The 12,313-nt window shown below is 41.1% G+C and overlaps 2 protein-coding genes and 1 long non-coding RNA gene across 4 annotated transcripts in view; all 3 read right to left on the bottom strand.

Annotated features, from left to right (window-relative positions):
- The window catches only part of LOC147127431 (uncharacterized), a 32,879-nt gene extending 32,494 nt beyond the window's left edge, over positions 1-385 (bottom strand). Inside the window, exon 1 of the mRNA XM_086021220.1 lies at positions 320-385. The gene's annotated coding sequence lies outside the window, so the exon portion shown is untranslated. The remainder of the gene's footprint in view (positions 1-319) is intronic.
- On the bottom strand, positions 384-3,124 carry LOC147127430 (uncharacterized). Its single transcript, XR_015084465.1, has 3 exons — positions 2,896-3,124; positions 2,430-2,698; positions 384-466 (listed from the first exon to the last, which is right to left on the bottom strand). It is a non-coding gene; the product is annotated as an uncharacterized LOC147127430 (long non-coding RNA).
- Positions 3,125-9,068: 5,944 nt separating this feature from the next.
- The window catches only part of mmp16a (matrix metallopeptidase 16a (membrane-inserted)), a 35,916-nt gene continuing 32,671 nt past the window's right edge, over positions 9,069-12,313 (bottom strand). For both annotated transcript variants that reach the window (XM_086020816.1, XM_086020817.1), the window contains one exon: positions 9,069-11,067. In XM_086020816.1, coding sequence (XP_085876942.1) covers positions 10,733-11,067 — 335 coding nt within the window. In that variant the 3' untranslated portion in view covers positions 9,069-10,732. The remainder of the gene's footprint in view (positions 11,068-12,313) is intronic.

Raw genomic sequence — 12,313 nt, 5'->3', positions numbered from 1 at the left:
AAGCTAAATTGTAATTGAGCATCTCCTTGGCAACAGCAACAGCTAATTCATATTTATGTAATTGGTCAAATATGCAGGTGCAAAATTAAAATGATTTTGTGTTAAGTATGAAAATATGCCCAAAGAAAATATTGCCCAATCCCCAAAATTGTGATTTTATTTGCATTCAAACAGCAACAAAAATCACGAGTTTGGATACCAAATGCAAAGGTAGCAAAATATTACAGATTAAAATTTTCAGTTGACAGCCTGACCCCCCTCAAACTTTCATGGAAATCGGTAGTGTCGTTTTTGAAAACAGTAACTGCATTTTGTTTACCTGAAAGCTTTTGTCTTGACAGAAGTCTTCCTCTTTGACAGTTTCGAAGTGTTGAATCATCATCATCATCATCATCATCATCATGGACCACTTCTGGGCCACAGTGACCAAAACCAACACTATCGCAGAGTGTCTGAATTATTAAGGCTGTGGAGCAAATGGGAAGCAAGGGAGTGAACATGCTGTTAAGAGATGGTCCAGATATGAGACCAATTACAACACATGCTACACAAGATTCGTTCCAAGCAATACTGTATTATGCAATAAGCTATGTTAAAAATAGTATCGGACAGGAGAAAGAGCATCTTAGGCGATTTCTGAAAGGCTTCTCGTCTTTAGAAAATGTAACGGCAATAATATTTGGCAGCTCAGTATGTTGTCGACGGTCCAACCACAGCAACGGTACAAAGTAGCCAAGACACAATTACAGGATCGGGTTTGATGGAAAGACAATTGCCGTCTTCCTGCTATGAGTTGCGTGTTGACCGATTTCTTTTCTCTTTCTCTTCCACTTTATTCATTCCGCTAATTGAACTGACTGGGGAACAAAAAGCCGACTCGGAAGCCTTAATTACTTTTGACGCAATGCATAGATTGGTCAGCGATAAGACCCGTAGTAAGCGTTAGAATTGGTCCAATTTTTAATTAGCCTCTTTTATATGGAGGTGAATTATATGGAGCGACAGAGAGTGAGGGACTTTTTTCCCTTTTTTTTTTTTTTTTTTTTTAGCTCTGAGTGGGAAGAGCTCAGAGAAGCGCTCAAGAGAAGAAATGGCCTGCTTCAGATGGAGACACTTTCATTACTGCCACATAGAACACAATCGCAACGAGAAAAAAAAAAAAAAAAAAAAAAAAAAATGGAAGAGAGGAGGGCAGAACAAAGCATGAGAACAAATAACGGCGCACTGATTAATACATACATTTCCACATGTCTTTGTTTTTGTAAATTATGTTTATTGCATCGCAACCTTTACACCACAGGGGTCAACAACCTTCTTGAAGCGGAGAGCTGAGCGGAGAGCTTAATGGCTTTTCATGACAACGAGGAAGCAGAAAAATACAGAAAAACTCTCTGCTAGTGTTTTAAAAGAATCATTTCCAAAACATTCCCAGAAAATCACAATGTCTCATCACTGGTGGGCCATTTTTAGAACCCTCGTGGTCCTCCGTGGTCCCTACATGGTCACCAATTCCACAACTTGATAACCACAACCTTGCGCAACATAAAAGCTAGCATGCTAGCTGCAATGTAGCATCACACTCGTTTCTATTCACTACGTAGTCATGTAATGAATTTGGAAGGTGATAATTCTGTCATCTTTGGGATTAGAGGATGATTATTACTATGATTGCAATTGGATTTGAGGTACCGCTGCATATTGGGATAAGTCCAAGGTAAATGAATGCAGAGGAGTCCGTCCGCTGGGAGCGCGTGGCATGAGAGCTAAACAAACGCGCGCACGGCATTTTCAATAGGAGTCTAAACGGTACGCTTCGTATTTGAACTGAGCTTTGGCCGGGTGTTTTTAATCCAAATGTTTCAGCCTTCACTTCCTGAGCCGTTTGGGAATGAGATTCTGCTGTCGTGTATAATCCACTTCTATAATGACTTTCCTAGGGGGAGGGGGGGGGGGGGGTGGGAAGGTTGGAGCCCACAGGGGCCTCGCTAAGTAACTGTCAGAGAATCACAGCGACTCACCGCTAACACCGCCACATCCAATAAATATAGACTGCCTGTTAAGGCTGCACGTTTGCACTGAATTTGTCTCAATTCCCACATTGTCGCGTGCATAGGATTTAAGGTTCAATAAATGGCTGCTTTTGGATTTACCATCCAATGGGCCATTAATGGCTCACTGCTACCTACTTTACAGCCTCAGAATCTTAATCTGATTCATTAAAGCGTGTCAAATAGCAAAAACGTCCGTGTTGCATCCAGCCATAGGGCAGATAAGTCTTTTTTTTTTATTTTACTTTTACAAAGATAACATTCCCTTTCGATTGAGGAATTGATCGTGTAGAACTGCACTGGATCATACTGAGAGACGTTTCCATTATATCACAGCAATACTGCACAAAGAGAACGGCTCAGGCGATTCAGGCCACTGACCGCACGTCCTGTGAGAAGACTTGTGGATATCCACTCCGTTGCGCTTACAGTTGCTCTCTTTATGATCACACTGATCACGCTCTTTGCTTTACAAGGCCGCGGTGTGTAAAAAGCCATTCACATCAAGTTGACGACTTCGCGGAGCCTTCGCTTGCTCTCACAGCCGATCGTCTCGCGGGGCCCGCTGTCATCCGTTTCAAACCGTCACCCCTCCGCACTTCCTGTCGTCGACATATCCTAGCGAGGCTCAAACCTGTCAGCATCTGTTTCTGACAGTGACATGTTTTGGTTGGATAGCAGCGGTGAGAAGCGACTGTAAATTGCGTGTGAATGGCAAAAGGGATTATCAAAAGCTCAAACGATCTGAAAACATCCATGAACATTGCAACACTACTTAACTTAACACGACTATTGGCCCACCCTCTATAAAATGTTTTTTTTTTTTTTTTTTTAGTGTGTATCATACCTCTCTGTCAGGAAGCAGCTAGCCAAGGCGGGAGAGCATGATGTCCCCAAAAAACAATTTAGCAACAAAAGGCAAGCAAGATGGGAAACGACCAAAATAATCAACTAATAAAGATTAAAACAACAACTTGGCTCAACGTGACGAAGAAACACAGGCAAACAAAACACTCAGCACGACATGAACCAACACAGACCCAACTAACCAGTAAAACTGAATACAAACAAATTGGCAAGAGAATGACGCACACCTGGAAAAGAAACGAGTGGCTGGAGGGAGCTGATTTGTTGACACAAGAAACAGGTGGAGAGCATAGAAGACACGACACACAGGAAACGGCACATGAAAGACGAAACTAAATCGAATAATCGAAACAACCTTGCTTATTTAAAATGCCTTAAAATTGTTTTCTACCCCCCCCCCCCAAAAAAAAGTTTTAGTTTCCAACAAATGCTCTGATTAAAGTGTGTTTATTGTGGTATTTATTCTTTCAGGTGCCATTTAAAAATGATGCAAATTTCTGGATGTAAATGCCGTTGAGAATGAGAACGGAGGTCAATCTTTTTTGGACCACAAAGACATGACTAGAAGCCGAGACAAGCTTAGAAAGGACAGCACACGCTCAACAGTGTTTGCGCGTGTTTAAAAAAAAAAAAAAAAAAGGACTACAGTCCATATTACAAGCAGGTATACCACTCAAGTGACTGTGTAGCTGTTATTCCGAGGATACAGATGTCTCTTCAAGAATAATATTATGATCGTCTCCCAGCTGTTGCTGTGTACAATTGCCCGGAGCACAGGAAAAAAAATGTCATCTTGACTATAAAAGCAAACTGAAGTCCAGTAGAGACAGACAGCACAGGAACCATAGAGCCTCTTTTTTTTTTTTTTTTTTTTTTGCACATACTTCCTGAGTGTGAGCCCCTGCTCAAAGAAAATCATCACCAATGAAAAAAGGAAAGTAGATGGTCTGGGCTGTGTTGATATAGCACATTTGTTGCTGAGGTCCTTCAATATATATGTATACATAAAAAAAAAAAGTCTGGTTCAACATGAAAAAAGTAGTGTCCCATGTCTGCTGCTGATAAAGCGTTATCACTGGAACAGGAAGCTGTGAAATAGGCCAGGAAAAAATAAACATTTTTTTTTTTTTTTTTGCTCCTCTGATGTTCCCACGCTCTAAGATGTACGTATCCACACCGTTGTGAAGGATCAACAGCTTCAGCCTCAGCGCTGAGATTATATACAACCTAGAAATAGCCGTGGAGTGGAAGCTCGATTCACATTTAATCCGTCTCATGATTCTGTTTGTGAACCATGGTAAAGTAAATGTCAAGCTAGGGCAGTTTTGGGCTGTATAAATTGACGTATCAGAATCAATAAACTGAAATAAAATCATGGGTGGGTGCCTGAAACAAGGCGAAATAGCAAAGATGAAACTAAAGAAAATACACATCAGACTGGAAGTTTACTGTAAATAAACAAATGGCTAGAGCTGTAATTCGGTTTCTCAAGTAAGGGGTACAAATGAAAGCGTAGACACTTACCTTGCCTGGAGAAGGATTCAAATCCAGGCAAAAGCATTCAAGCAAACCATCGAAATGTTCCTCTGAAAGATTCCCCATGGAATGATCACCAACAGTTTTCAACGTCGGCTCTTTTGCTTTCGTTTTCCAAGATTATATAATCATTTCTTCTCCTGTAAAAAATTGAGATCAGAGATAAAAACAATAATTTTACCAATGCTTTGACGATTGTGAAATTGAATGACTCCATTGAGTTCGCCGACGCAACGCTTATTTTTCCAATTGACCGTTATTCCAAACAAAACGAGCGTCCCCAGATGAAAAGATAGTTTGCAAAGCATATTTTTTGCCATAACTAGCGCAGAAACAAAGGGATGTTATTCTACAGACTACGTGACGGATGGAGCTAATTTCACCTGGACACTGCCGATCATTACTTCCTTCTCATCATCTCCTCCTTTATCCTGTCCAGATGGAAGCCAGCGTGGAGTTTGTGGAAAGTGGACACTGTGTTTACTTCTCTAATGAGAAGCTCACACAGAGGACAGAGGAAGGTACGAACAGTCATCAGGGACTGCAGAGGCGCTATCGGCGTCTCACAACATGCACAGTGACCTTCCGCGCCGTGTCCACTGTGTGAAAGACCTTATACGGCTCTACGAATATTTCACTTTTATAGATTGCTGTTTTTCTTTTCCTCTCTAAATAAGCAAGCTAGTTCGCAATGGATGCATAGGTTTTATATTTGGACACTTGTTTTCAACATTGTGACATGTGGAGGAAGGCCCTTTTCAGTTCCAGCATTACCTAAGTACCGCCCGTCAAGGTATGTTTAGATAAGTCTGGTTAAGATGTTTGAGCGGGATTGGAAACCGTCGAGTAGCAAATTGACGCCGATAGAAAATAATAACGTGGCTAAGTACAGGTCAAGTATAAGTTCATAATTACCACCCAACTTCTTTGTTGTCCTTCACCTTGAACTCAAACATGACATCACTCAAGAACCCTCAGGAGGGATGTTTGTCTCAGTACGACCCCGACAAAATATGAACTTTTGACCATCTAAAGAAAAAAAAAAAAAGGCCCACCGGGGCGCTTAGGACAATTTTGCGGCGGCGGCAGTCAAAGTCGGCTGCGTTCCGTTCTCACCATTAACCGCTGAGCCACCACATTTTTACATACTTCCCAAAGAGTGTGGTATTTACCTTTGTGGGGGCGCCCCTCAGTATTTAAACCTTGAGCTCGCCACAAAAAGCACTTTTGTACAATACACGCATGCATCACACATGCGAGAATAGAGCCTACAGAGGAAAAGTGAAGATAAATAAATGATTATAATAAAGTATATTGTCTGTAAATACTTTTTGTACTTCCGGAGCAGTGCCATTTCAATACTGAGAACTGCAATGCTCACATGAGCTGATATATTAGTATTTGCCCAATAAGCACTTTTGACCGCGTTGTCATAACGACGGGTTTGGCAGTAGTTGCAAAGTGAAAGAAACCCTTTTGAAGCGATGGTCGACGATTATGTTAAAAAACTAAGCAGAGTTGCAATGTTGGCACAGGTTAACATTAGCCAACAGTGGAACTAGCATTAGCTTCTGATAGTAATGTTCTAATGTTAAAGTTGCCTTCGTGGGTGGAGGGCATATTTGTGTTTTTAGATGTCATGTGCAACACCGTGATACTTGGCAAGTGTAATTCAGTGGCTTTTTTTTTTTCATTTTTTTTTTTAAAGCTAATTGTTTTATCCTTTGTGTATTGTGGCAAAGTCTTTCCCAGTACTGTTAAACACCTGGGAACTGTCTAAAATTGTGAAAGAAAATGCCTTAGTCAGACCTCAGCACTGCATTTTAGAAAAAACAAAAAAAAATCTAAAGTGATCCATTATGTCTTAAAACCAAACATCTTAACGTAGAATGAAGGTGATATTTGTGGAGTTGTTTGGAGCTCAGCAATTCATTTTCATTCATCCTCAAGCTCAAATAAATTCTCCACACCTCCAACTCTGTCATCCTGATTGGAGATTGTCAAAACATGTTTGCCAGGAGCTAGCACGCTTTGAAGCACTTTTTAATTGAATTCATTTGGGTCTGTTCTGCATTAAACTGCTGTTACTTTCTGTCGGAATTCATCAGTGCCAGACTGCTCATGGCGTGAACAAAGCACACATAACAGCTCTGCAGGAGACAGCCGGAGAAGTGAAACGAGAAAGCTTTCAGTCAAAACATGGCAGGAAGGCTAAACAAAGTGTCAGCAATTGGAGAAATCGAAAAAAAAAAAATAAAAATGTAATACTGTTTGTGCAGAAATACTTTCAACAAAAGCAAAATGTGGCTGGAATGTATCATACGCCCTTGGTATGTTTTTATATACACTGACGTGTTAGCCGAAGCAGATTTTTAAGCAGGAAGGTGCATGCACAGCTGCTGAAAAACCATTTGGCAATGAATTGCAAACACATTTCCTAGCATGTCCGATTCTCACAGCTCATTGTACAAAACTATTAGAAGGGGAGTGCGTAGAGGCTGAATTTTTTTTGCCCACTCAGTCTCATTCTACGTGGAAAGTGCCGTGTTTCATTCTTCGGTCTTTTCAGAGGTGTTTTATGGCTGCACGAATATGGTCTATTATGTGTGATGAGGAGGAAGGCTCTTAGCCAGTGGATGTAACTTGGGGAGATAGGAAGACGGCTTTCATCCGTCACACTCCATAAAGTGATAAAAACTATCTCATTTCTGTACACAAAAGGAGCACAATCTCTTTCAAGCTACAATGGAGGAATGACACAAAAGGTGACATACGGTCATGAGTCACCTTTCGTGTCAAGAATATGCAATGCTGTTGAGCCAAATTTTGAATGCAGGCAACCATTCGCACTGACATTCACACCTATGGGCAATTTAGAGGATTTGATTATGCCAAGTTGGCATGATTTAGGGGTGTGGAAAAAAATCGGAGTATTTGAAGGAAACCGACGCAAGCATGGGAAGTAAATGCAAAGTCGAGATTCAACCCTGCAACTTCGGAACCATGTGGCAGACAGCGGCACGGTATAAGCATGTCATCGGAAATGCTTATTAATACACAGTACAGTCTGCAGCGGGGAAGAAAAAAAAAAATCAGAAAACAAAGAAACTCCATTGCCCTGTGAGTCAACAACATAAAAATAGAGAGTCAGGAGTCTCGCATAAAGCAGATTTATGCACTTCTGCTGCATTCAGGAAACCAGGGAAGTAGCAAATAGCCCACTTGAAGCTTACAAGGTCTGACCGTAAAATATTACCTTTCAAACGGAAAACAAAAACATGGCCGCATTCACCTTTAGATGATATAGGGACATACAATATTTACACACACATTTTCACTGCCCTACATGGGGATCTCGACAAAGTTGCCGGCTGCGGATTCAGTGAAAGCTCAAGTAGTGCTTTTCCATCTTATGTCCCCTTCTAGTTATTTTTTAAACTCATTCACTGCCAGACATTTCCAGACCCTCTTTTACCCTAATGTTTGAAAAAAATATAAATACGTTCCTGGGATTGAATGGCTGGACTGTGACAAGACAAGTAAATCCGTCAATGGCATTGAATGAGTTAAAATAATAGAGCTGGACTAATTCAAGACATGAGCAGCGGCTTTTAGCACCTGGTCCACCATATTAATAGGCACTTCGCATTCATAGTGAAAGTAGTCTCGCGCAGTGATTTAAAAAAAAAAAAACAGAAGCATTTGTAGGAAGCGACAATATAACGCTAGCTAAATCGTATTTCCTCGCCTGTATAACGGTTATACATGAAGAAATATGATCTAGCTAGCAGAATACTACTAAAGTCAGCTACTTGATCATCCATCTCTACGTGTTGTGTATTTTCTCTTTTTTCCTCCAGGCCACGGCGACACCTTGACCCCAGCTAACCTTCAAGCAGACTCTCTGACGTGCTGCACTGAGCGCCGCTAATAGCCGCTGCTAGGATAAATGGTCCTTAACCTCAGAGGGGGCATTAAGCATGGTGTCGGGAAGGCCTTAGGTTAAATGAAAATGTATTCCTTCAGTTCCTGTTGTATTCCTGTTGAAAATGTATTCCTTCAGTTATCTTAGTCTAGTGTTATTTTCATTCCTGTCCTTACTGTACATAACTGCAAAGTGCGATACGACGCCAAACGAGGTTAGAGTACACATTTTATCTACAGTAAATAGATTGCTGATTTTTATCAACTGCTGAAAAATATAAACGGCACGCAACAACAGTACTTGGGTGAGCTCTCTACTTCACATCAACATACACATCTTTTTTTTTATGGAAGCATACGTTTAGCCTGGCTAGGATGCAATTCAGGGAGATAAAAGGTATTATACATGGACACATGTTCAAGTACTCCTCTTTCCTTTCAAAATGATGCATGTTAGGTTAGTTGAAGATTAAATGGCCTATATAAGATGACATATATATTAAAAAAAAAAAAAAAAAAAAAAAACAGCATACAGTACCTTCTTCCTGCTGCTTGGTGATGTATTCTTACGCAGCCGCGCAAACTAGTCTATCGCTCGCCGCTCATAACCTTGAAACGTCACGTCGGAAACTGCAAAGATGAAGGGAGGATTTATACATACCGTGAAAAAAAGATGAACAGTTTCAAGGCAGCTTTTCATCAAGAATTGATCAATTTATTCATTCTGTCAGGACATTTTTTCTTTATCGTCCCGAAGTCTTACACGAAAAAACAAATGTGAGATGTTCCATTTGCTTCAACCAGAAAAGAAAAAGAAGACCGCGATCATGAAAACAGACATTCAGAGAGGACATTAAAAAAGTTGATCTGGTGATGAGACCGACTGGATATATAGACTGCCCGATATTTTCCCAAATGTACCTATTTCATCCTATGGCTGTACCTTTAGGGTGTGAGTTCTGCAATATAAACAAAGGTTAAAAAAACAAAAACAAAGGCCTCCTAGCTTTTAAGGAAAAGAAAGCCACGTTGAGCAGATGTGTGGTTGTAAAAGCTTGCATGCACGCTGACACAGGCACTGATCTTGACTTTTCGGGTCCTCGGACAGAAAGAAGACAGCATTCTGGGATGTGTGAGAGCTCGCAAAAAAAAAAAAAGGCAGTCAACAGGATTTCTTACCCCCCCCTAAAAAAAAACAAAAAACAAATTCATTCACAAAAACCACAGAGAATGACATTTCGATGTACACTCTGTCAAAAAACAAACAAACACATTAAGACATCAGACAATAAAACAAATACATAACCTTCAAGTTACAAGATATCTGCCACAGGGAAATAATAAAATTTTAACAGCAACAAATATAAAACACAAAGTAGTGGCTTTACTCCAGGAACCTCCGACATATAATAACATTACTCTGAATACAAGCCGACTCTATTGCCCAGAAGAGCTCAGCAAACCAGTGCTGAGCGTTCTGGGTCATGTAATAAAATCCAGAAATACTAAATTACAAGAAGCTTTTTAAAGCTGCTTCTCATACAAATAAAACAAAAGAAAAGAGCAGTATAGAAAAAAAAAAAAAAAAAAAAAAAAAGAACGACACAAAAGGACAGCCAAACCAAGCACAAGAAATATGAAGTATAATTAAGGCGAGTTAAAATATTGCAGAATATTTTGGCCCCTGTGTCTCACACAGACTGCCACAACAGTCAGAGCTCCCACTCTTAATCACGGCATGGATCCAGAGGACGGATCCAATGATGAAAAAAAAATGACATTTGAGAAAAGAAAAAAAAAAAAAAAAAGAGATAAGTGATCCTCTTTGGAGAGATTTTATTTGGTTTAGTTTGGTCTCTTCCTCAGGAACATTTTAAAGGGAACAGTGACAACCTCCTTAAAGAATCCAAACAAAATTGGAAAATTAAAGTGTGATTATCTTTTGGAGTTTTGGGGCACAGAAATAGATTTTTTTTGTTGTTGTTTTTTTTTGTCCGAACACCTGATATGACAGATGACAACGACTTGCCTGTGGGGAGAGTGCGTCCCTCTGAAAGTCCTCCCCCTGATTCTGATTAAGAGCAGTCCGGCAAAAGAGATACAAAACAAAACGGACCTCAAGTTGCTTTTTTTTCTCGTCTAACTGTCTGAAGGTCATTTGAGGGGAAAGCATTCCTCGCAAAGTGTCCCTCTGCTCCCCTTGTGAGTGAAAAAAGGCTGATTCAGCAATCATCCCAGGGGCCAATTATCAGGCCGCCCGTGGTTCGGATCGCCCGGCAAAAGAGGGCGTGGCTTCAAACCTCCACGTCATCCTTCAAGTGATAAGAGTGCCGCCAATTTTCTGTTCTCTTGATCTTTCACACCCATTCCTGCATGGAGCGTTTGCAGTAAAGTATGTGGCGCGGCGTCCCCTTCCTCTTGAACTGCACCACCGTGTAGACCAGCACCAGCAGGCACAGCGCCAGCACGCACGGGATGACGATGGCGACCGCCTTCACCGTGTTGGCCTCGTTGTCCAGCTCGATGACCACGTCCGCGTCGCCGTCGCCGGCCGGCGGGCGCCCCGGCTCCACCGGCGTCAAGTCGCAACCCATGAAGTCCTTGAGGATGGAACGCGGGTAGCCCGGCTCCACTCGGAGGAACTGGTTGTTGAACTTCCAGTATTCTTTCCCCTTGTAGAAGTAGGTGAAACCTGAGGAGGGAGGGGGGAAGGGGGGGGAGAAAATAGCCACAAGGAGCTTGAATCAGAACTGACTGATTAAAATCGATGTCGTTTTTTAAAAAAAAAAACGATATTAATGGTCTGTCCCCAGTCCCTACTTGGTCTGTTATTTCGACACAATCTTAACCAATTTAAAGCAAGCAAATTTGTGCTGCAATATTTTCCTCAGTAATTCAAAATGTTTGATTAGGAAACATTTGGATAGCTTACCTATATATGAAGATGATCTGTGTTTACACAGGCGCGCATCTCAAGAAGCTTAAATAATTCAACCATTTCACCAAATAGTGAACTGTGTGACTTTGCAGTTGAGACACCGTGCACTTGTCTCAGCAGCGTTAAGCAGCATTGTCTCTGGAGATTAATTAAAAAGCTTACCCCCCCCCCAAAAAAAACAAACAAAAAAAACAGGAGTCAAACCCCAAAGCTAATATCACACCAAAGCACAATAAATGTCACCCAGAACAAGCTGCTCTGGTGTTTTTTTTTTTTTTTTTTCTTCCAAGAATGAGTGGCCAATTGTCCTGATGTCACGCAAACAAGAAAGTCACGACGAGTCAGTGTTCATCTTTGATTCCAACCCCCTGGAGGAGGAATTCGCTTGGAAACACTTGTCCCTCTGTGGGATTATTTGTGAAGACAGCAATGCAAATGCTGAGTGAAGATAAAATGAAAACGCCGCCTTTCGGTGCACAATGCGCATAGAGCATATTCACGACGACACCCCATTTGCATATGTATTCAATTGATTTAATGACATCAAGTTTGGTCCAAACCAGCAATGAGGCGGTTTGGATGAATGATAGAATTCATTCTGACGCATTTTTAGCTTGACTGCCTGAAAATATACAGTACGTCATGTAAAACGGGGGGCTCTCACCCTGCATGTGACAGCTTGGCTCGCTATTTATTATTCATGCCTGCTGTTTGCAGGGAAAATGAGGACTGAGATACTCTAAATGTAAATAGCGTGAACCAGATTGGACTTAAAAATGGTGGACAGGTGACACCGTAAGAAAGCAACTTCCGGACTGAACTTTTGTTGTTGAATATCTTGCAATACAAGGTGGTTAAAACAGCAGATTTGATGGAAATTCCGTTTTCCGACCGGCGCAATGCATTCCTTTCCACACATGCTGCAGAATTCATCCATCACATCACCATAGAATTGTTCAATCTTTTATTTTCCGACTGCATTTGCTAAAGGCGCGGGAAA

The sequence above is a fragment of the Filicampus tigris genome, chromosome 21 (assembly GCF_054856515.1).
Source record: "Filicampus tigris isolate MCC_2025a chromosome 21, RoL_Ftig_1.0, whole genome shotgun sequence".
Taxonomy (NCBI): domain Eukaryota; kingdom Metazoa; phylum Chordata; class Actinopteri; order Syngnathiformes; family Syngnathidae; genus Filicampus; species Filicampus tigris.
Note: the sequence above shows the minus strand (reverse complement) of the source record. Positions and strands in the feature narration are given on the sequence as shown.